Below are 8,894 nucleotides of genomic sequence, written 5' to 3' on the forward strand. Positions count from 1 at the left end.
CAGATGGATTAATGAACCTTTTAACTAAAAAACATATTTCTATGGATGATTTGAATGATGAATTTTATCCTGTTGATCTATCAAATTATGCAGATATATTATACAAATCAGATGCATTATATTCTGATAAAAATCCAAATAAAATAAAATCAAGTAAAGGTGTTAAATACAATAATTTGATAAAAGAAATTGTTGATATTTATTTCCCCCAAAAAAGAAAACAAACTATAGATTCATCAGATTATTCAGATGTGTCCCCAACCAAATCAGGTACAGGATTTGTTAAAAAATATAGTGAAAAACCAGTTGAATATATATGCATGAATGATGTTAGACAACTAATTGATAGATTAATGGTAATTCATGGTGTGGAAATGGCTGGTAATAATAATTATTACAATGAAAAGGTAGGAATAACTAAAATGTTAACAAATAAATTTAATGACTTTATAATTAATGATCCAAAAGGTATTCCATATTTAATTAGGTTCTTGAATAATATACCACATACATTTTGGAAGAATGAAAAATATGGTAAAGGCTTGATAAATACATTAATTAATAAATTACCATTTGAAATGCATCTACCTGGTTATAATTATTGTGGACCAGGTACAAAATTAGATGAAAGGTTATCTAGAGGTGATAAAGGTATAAATCCATTAGATGAAGCATGTAAACAGCATGATATTGCATATAGGGATAATAAAGATATAGAAAAAAGACATATAGCTGATAAAATATTACAAAATGTAGCAAAAGAGAGAATGTATAGTTCAGATGCATCATTAGGTGAAAAATTAGCTTCTACTGCTGTTAGAGGTATAATGTATACTAAAAGAAAATCAGGAATGGGACTATGTCTTGATGAGATAGATGGGATTTTTAATCTATATAAATGAATACATTCAGTATTGACTATACTTTACTACCTAGTGGAAAAATTAAACCAAAAGCACTTAAAATTAAAGCCAATAATGATCAACTAAATAGTATTGATCAGTTTTTAACTAATGCTCAAAAAAGAAAAAGAGATAAAAAAATTGGTGGTAATTTACTTATTACACTAGGTATTCCAGTTGTGAAAAAGATTATTGAATATTTACAGAAAAAGAAAGAAGGTAGTGGATTAACACAACATGAAGGTGGTTTTCTACCTTTACTATTTGCAGCATTAGGAGCATTGGGATCTTTAGCAGGTGGTGCTGCAGCTGTTGCTAGTTCAGTTATGAATAAAAAGAAAAATGATGCTGAATTAGCTGAATTAAAGAGGCATAATATGGAAATGGAGAAAAAAGGTACAGGGTTAAAAAAACGATGCAAAAAATAATGAAAATGTATCCACAAGCATTGAGTAATTTTGATTTAGAAAATATAGCTAAAAAACTAAAAATTAAACATTTTAAAGGTGTTTTTATGATAGATGAGTTATCTAATAAACCTAAAAATAATGAATGTGGAATAGTAAATTTAGACACATCTGATCATGTTGGTACACATTGGATATGTTATTATAAGAATAATGATGGTAAATTTGTGTTTGATTCATTTGGTGGCAATATACCATATCAACTAGTTAAATATTTAGGTGAAAATGAATTATACTATAATGCAATGAGAATACAAAATTATGATGAAGTAATATGTGGGCATTTATGTATATTTGTGTTAAAGCTATTATCAGATGGTTATAAATTCAGTGATATTTTGAATCTAATAAATGGACATTTTTGGAAATAAAATAAAATCAGAAAATATAAAAAACAAACAAATTAATAAACTAAACTCAATATTGGATTCAAAAATTCAAAATGTAATTAATGACTTTGAAAAAGAACTGATTGAGATTTTTGAGGTTACCAAAAAATATATTAGTTTTAAAGGTAAACGGTTAGTAAATATAAATGACCCAGTTAATGACTATGATGCTGTTACAAAAGGATACTTAGAAAAAGAATATGTTACCAAACCTGAATACATGTCTATTTTAACACAATTTAATAACTATGTTACCAATACAAAATTTAATGAAAAAATTAATCAGATTCATCAAGATAACTACAACACTTTTAAGAATTTCTTCACAAAAAAGGAGATTGAAAAGGCTTTTCAGATTATTTCTCAAAGTCAGATTTATCACCATACATAAATAAAATAAAAAATCTTGAAAATAAAATCTGTGATAAACAAACAATTGAATTTACCTTTCTGACTGGAAATGAACAAAAAATGCACAACTTTGAATATGATTTCAGACTTAAAAGAATTGTTGTTGTTGGTAAGAATATAAACAAAGATTTGAAATTTGATGACTTTGATATTGCAGTAAGTGTAGCTGATAAATTATATGAAGTAAATAATGGTAATCAATCAATAATTGTACACAAATCAAATTTTCTAACTGTTACATTAAATGATGCAGTTAAAACTGTTCCAGTTGATGTTCAGTTAATTATATTTGGTGAATTAATAGATGAAGAAGAATTTTAAGCCTTATAAATGAATGATCAAATATATTGTTTGAAGTGTAAAACATTTACAGATACACATGATCTACATAGATCAATAACTAAAAATGGACGTAATAGAATTGAAGGCATATGTTCAGTATGTAAAACAAAAAAGAGTAAGTTTTTAAAAAAAATTTAATTGTAAGTAGAGAAAATATAATAAATGAACTACATAAACCAATGAGAAAAAATTATAATAGAAGAAAAGTAGAATCATTTGGAATAGATGATTTATGGCAGGCTGATTTAGTTGAAATGGATTCAGGTAATTTAAAAGGTATATCAAAAATTAATAAAGGATATAAATATATGTTAACTATTATTGATGTATATTCTAAATATGCATGGGCTATTCCAATTAAGGATAAATCAGGTGAAAATGTAGCAAATGCATTTGATAATATATTTAAAATTAGATCACCAAAACATTTACAAACAGATAATGGAAAAGAATTTTATAATAAATATTTTAATAAACTAATGAAAATATATAATGTTAATCACTATTCTACATTTACTGAAATTAAAGCATCAGTTGTAGAACGATTTAATAGAACACTAAAAGAGAAAATGTGGAAACAATTTGATATTCAAGGTAACTATAAATGGGTTGATATATTACAAAAACTAGTAAATGACTATAATAATACTAAACATAGTACAATAAATATGAAACCAATAGATGTTAATGATAAAAATTATAAACCAAACGCTACTGTAATATATCCATATAAAGCTAAATATTCTATTGGTGATCAAGTTAGAATAAGTAAATTAAAAGGAATATTTGAAAAAGGATATACAGCTAATTGGTCAACAGAATTATTTGAAATTGAAGATGTTATTTATTCAGATCCAATTACATATAAATTAAAAGATATTAAAGGTAATTTCTATGAACATGAGATACAGAAAACAAAATATCCAGATGTATATCTTATTGAAAAGGTGTTAAGAACAAAAGGTGATAAAGTATATGTTAAATGGTTAGGATTTGATAATTCACATAATAGTTGGGTTAGTAAGGACAACATAATTACGTGAATAATTTTTATATATATAAATGAAGAAGTTTGCACTTCTGTTTTTTCTATCTGTCTGTTATCCTGATGATGATGTATCTATATTCATTAATCAGTTAAATGACGAATCTTTGAATTATGTATATGATCTGAATGGTGAGGAAATATGTGTTGTTTATGAATATTTTAAGAAACAAACTGTTTATTTTTTATATAATAAATGAGGCTGATAGAAGTCATATCTAAACTTGAACAATTCAACATTGATTTTTATTTACATAATAATCTTAGAATTGGTTATATTAAATATGAAAATATGTTGTATACGACTTATAGAATTATTATTTATAATTATGATGAAAAGGTATTTCTAAATTTTAAAGAATCAATTACATCATCTGATTGGGAATTTTCTTCAACTATAGATAACCATATTATTGATTTATATTTTAGTGATAAGAATGAGAATATTAAGATTGAATTTTTTAAGTCTATATAAATGAAAACAATAATACTCTTATTGTTGTTTAAAATTATATATGCCAATGATAAGAGTAAAGCAATAAAGTATTTAAGTGATTATGGATATTTAGATATTACAAATGTTAATGATAATACTCATGTTAGTGATGATACATTTAGAGAAGCATTAATGTTATTTCAGTTAACATATAATCTTGAAATAAGTGGTGAATTAAGTGATGATACTTTAAATTTTATGAACATGCCTAGATGTGGTGTAAAAGATGAATTTGGTAGCTATTGAACTAGTTTGTATAAATGCAATAAGCAACATATCAAATGGCATTATAAAGGTGCTACTAAAAAAGTATTACAATTAACTGATGCAGCATTTAAAATATGGCAAGATAAAATAGATATTCAGTTTAAACATGATAGCAATAATCCTGATATCTTAATTACAAATAAAAGACATAAACATAAATTTGAAATTGATAAAGCTATCCATTGTTCAAAGGATTTAGATGGTAAAGGTAATGTTTTAGGTCATGCATTTTTTCCAGATATTAATAATAATCCTGTAGAAATACATATGGATGATGATGAAATATGGTATTTAGAGATGAATACTAATACACCAAAAGGACAAACAAATCTATTTGAAGTATTAATACATGAGATTGGTCATTCATTAGGTCTACGTCATTCAGATGATCATGGTTCAATAATGTATGCATACTATAATGGATCGCATTTAGAATTATCTCAAGATGATATTGATGCTATTCAAAGTTTATATGGTAAACAATCAACACAACCAACACAATTACCAATTAAACCAATTTCACCACCTATACAATCAGAACCTATATCATTATGTCAAACTAAACATATTGATCACATATTAATAATGAATGGGATTTTATATGTTTTTTATCAGAAATGGGCGTGGATAATTCAAAATACAATACCACAATCACAATTAATAACTGATTGGTTAACATTTTTACCAAATGAAGTAAACCGTATAGATGGTATATATCAGAGACCAAGTGGTGAACTTGTTATATTTTCCAATAATATGATATATATGATACATTTACATACATTACAATTGATATCATGATATCCAAAACCACTATCTAGTACAGGTTTAGGCAATAATTTCAAATTAAATGGCATAGTGAACACTTATTCTGGTAGAACATTTATTTTCTTTAATGACTTTTTCTATGCTGAAATAGATGAATGTAATTTTAAATATAAAGTACGTGGTATTATAAGTAGAGAATATTCTGGATTACCAACTGGTATAAATTCAGTATTTAGGTACATTAATGGTATGTTGTACTTTTTTAGAGATGATGCCTTTTATGAATATAATGAATTCACCAAAAAAGTAGTAAAGTATGGTATATTTGATTTATCACTATTTGGTATAGATTGTATTAAATCATCTTCGTTAATATCAGAACTAATAATTGTACCAAACAATACAATCCAACAATTAAAACATTTTTCTTCTATATAAATGGAACTATTAACTAGACTTAATAGTGTTAATAAAAATACACCATTGGTGAAATTATGTGACATTGAAGTGGATAAAGTGTATCATATTACAAATGTAGAAATCAAAAATACTAAATTAGGTTTTAAAACATTTATTGAACTTAATAATGAATTTAATATAATACTACCAGATAGATATGCAAAAATGATTGGTTGGGATGATTGTACAGCTATAATTGGTTGTAATATTGTATATAAAGGAATGATGGATAGATCAGATAAAAAGGTACATGTATTAGAATTTAGACAACAATAAATTAGAGTTTTTAAGTGTAATAAATGGATACAACTAAGAAATGTTGTAGATGTAAAGAAGATAAAAATATTAATGAATTTCATTTTGATAAATTTGTAAAAGATGGACACCGTAGAGTATGTAACCAGTGTGCATGTTATTATACTAAAAGATATTATGAAGCAAACAAAGAAAAATTATTTGAAAAGGTAGCATGTGAATGTGGTAGAATTGTAGCTAGATGTAAACTTAAACAGCATGAAAAATCATTAATTCATTCTGATCTTATAAAAGAAAAAGAATCTATAAATATCTACTAATTCTTATAATATATTTTTTATCAAATTATATAACCATATGTTGTATAGAGTATAATATTCTGAATAATTATTATGTAAGTAAATAGATACATCTAACTGTATCTAGTTATCAAAATAAGGCTAATAAATATCAGTTATGTAATATAAAAAAACACAAAAGAGACAACACATACAGACAACAATTAGTTTACTTTTTATCCCTAATAAATAGATATATCTGTATCTATTTGTAAAAATACAGTTATCAAATATTCTGAATAATAATTACATAAGTAAATAGACAACAAATACAGACAACAAAAATAATAGTTTTCTTCCTTAATAAATAGAGCTATCATAATGGAGATGAAGATGAATGAACTTAGAGCAATAGCTAAAAGCATAAAGATTAAAGGTTACTCTAAAATGCGTAAAAGTGAATTAATGGATTTATTATTTCCACATACAATTGATATTGGTAAGGAATCTAATAAAAGAAAAAGAACACCTAAAAATGTATCTATTGCTAATATAGAAGATAAAGATCCATCAAAAATGAATGTTAATGAACTTAAAACATTAGCTAAACATTTAAATCTTAGTGGATATTCTAAATTATGTAAAAGTGATTTGTTACAGTTGATTCAAAATACTCAAACACTATTTCCATTTGCTACAGATATATTTGAACATCCTAATGAACGAAAAATTCATGTTTATCATTCAATTGAAAAAGCATTTCAAAATAGATTACAAACATACAATATTGAAAACAACTTAAAAATTAAAGATCCACAACACATTATGACATCAGCAAAACCTATTGTATGTCTGTTAATAAAAGATAATCTTAAAATATACAATGGATTAAAAGTTAATCTAATATTGTACTGTGAATTCAAATTGAATACTACTAATGAAATAAAAGAATTTAGATTCTCAACATACAACTATAAAATCACAAATGAAAAAGATCTAAATAAATTTTATACAAAAGGTAAACAACAAATATTAACACACATGCAAAATTTTCAAGATAGAGGATCAGGCTGGATGTTAAATAGTGTAATTGGTTTACAATTAGGAATTAACAAATATACACCACTTAATGGTTCATCATATATTGAACTACTAAAAACAATAAAAGATAAAAAAGCATGTATAAATGTTAAGAATAATGATGAAAAATGTTTCTTGTGGTCAATAGCATCAGCATTAAATCCAGTTGACCCTACAAAATGTAAAAACCCAGACAGAAGTAGTAACTATGTAGAATGTGTCAAACAATTAGAAACTAAAATTGGTCAGATTGAATATCCAGTTAAAATTGATAATATACCTAAATATGAATGTAAACTTAATATATCGATTAATGTGTATGCATATGATGAAAAATATGAAATATATCCATTAAAGATAACTAAAGATGAAAAATCAACACATATTGATTTATTATACATGAAAAATAATAATAATTCACATTATTGTTGGATTAAAAATCTATCTCGATTAATTAGATCTCAGTGTACAAAACATACTGAAAATATTCATCTATGTAAAATGTGCCTACAACACTTTAATTCAGAAAGTAAACTAAATGTACATAAAGAAGATTGTTCTAAAAATGAATCAGTTAAAATTAGAGTACCAAATGAAGGTGAATACATAACATTTAAGAATTATAAACATACAATGCCTGTTCCATTTGTCATATATGCGGATTTTGAAAGCTTATTATTGAAAATGGACACATGTGAACCAAATCCAAATGAATCGTACACAATGAAATATCAAAAACATGAACCATCTGGATTTTGTTACTATGTGAAATACATTCATAATCATTATAAAGATCCTGTTGTTTATAGAGGACCAAATGCTAAAACTAAATTTATTGAGATGATTAAAAATGAAGTTGAAGAAATAGGACACATATATTCACAAATAGAACCAATGAAACAGTTAACACATGATCAAATAAAAATACATAACCTATCTAAAAGATGTACATTATGTGAATCACCATATACACCAAATAATAAAAAAGTACATCATCATGATCATTTAACTGGTAATTATATAGCACCATTATGTAATGAATGTAATCTTAAACTTCAACAACCAACATTTGTGCCTATATTCTTACACAATCTAACTGGTTATGATTCACATTTGTTTATTAAATAACTTCGTTATGATGATAAGGAAATAGAATTGATACCAAATAATGAAGAAAAATATATAAGTTTTGGTAAACAAACAAATAACTTAAAAATGAGATTTATTGATACATTTAGATTCATGGCATCATCATTAGATAAACTATCATCTAATTTATCAAAAGATAAAATGAAAAATATTGAATTATTCTCTCAAAAAGATAAAGTAGATCTAGTTATTAGAAAAGGTGTGTACCCATATGATTATATGGATAATTGGAATAGATTTAATGAAACACAATTACCACCTAAAAATGAATTCTATAGTAAGATCAATGAATGTAATATAAGTGATGATGATTATGAGCATGCACAATTAGTATGGAATAAATTTAATATAAAAAATATGGGTGAATACCATGATTTATATTTGAAAACAAATGTGTTATTATTAGCTGATGTATTTGAGAACTTTAGAGACACATGTATGAAATCATATGATTTAGATCCAGCATGGTATTATACAGCACCTGGTTTATCTTGGGATGCAATGTTAAAAATGACTAAACAACCACTTGAATTATTACATGATTATGATATGATATTAATGGTTGAAAAAGGTATTAGAGGTGGTA

General features: G+C 25.0%; 1 protein-coding gene across 1 annotated transcript; it reads left to right on the plus strand.

Moving 5' to 3' along the window:
- Positions 1 to 4,031: 4,031 nt before the first annotated feature.
- Positions 4,032 to 5,525, plus strand: LOC126252591 (matrix metalloproteinase-14-like). Its single transcript, XM_049953492.1, has 3 exons — positions 4,032 to 4,287; positions 4,384 to 5,028; positions 5,146 to 5,525. Exons 1-3 carry the CDS (start codon positions 4,032 to 4,034, stop codon positions 5,523 to 5,525), a joined length of 1,281 nt encoding a protein of 426 aa, XP_049809449.1.
- The last annotated feature ends 3,369 nt before the right edge of the window (positions 5,526 to 8,894 follow it).

This window comes from Schistocerca nitens, chromosome 4 (genome assembly GCF_023898315.1).
Source record: "Schistocerca nitens isolate TAMUIC-IGC-003100 chromosome 4, iqSchNite1.1, whole genome shotgun sequence".
In the NCBI taxonomy this organism is placed as follows: domain Eukaryota; kingdom Metazoa; phylum Arthropoda; class Insecta; order Orthoptera; family Acrididae; genus Schistocerca; species Schistocerca nitens.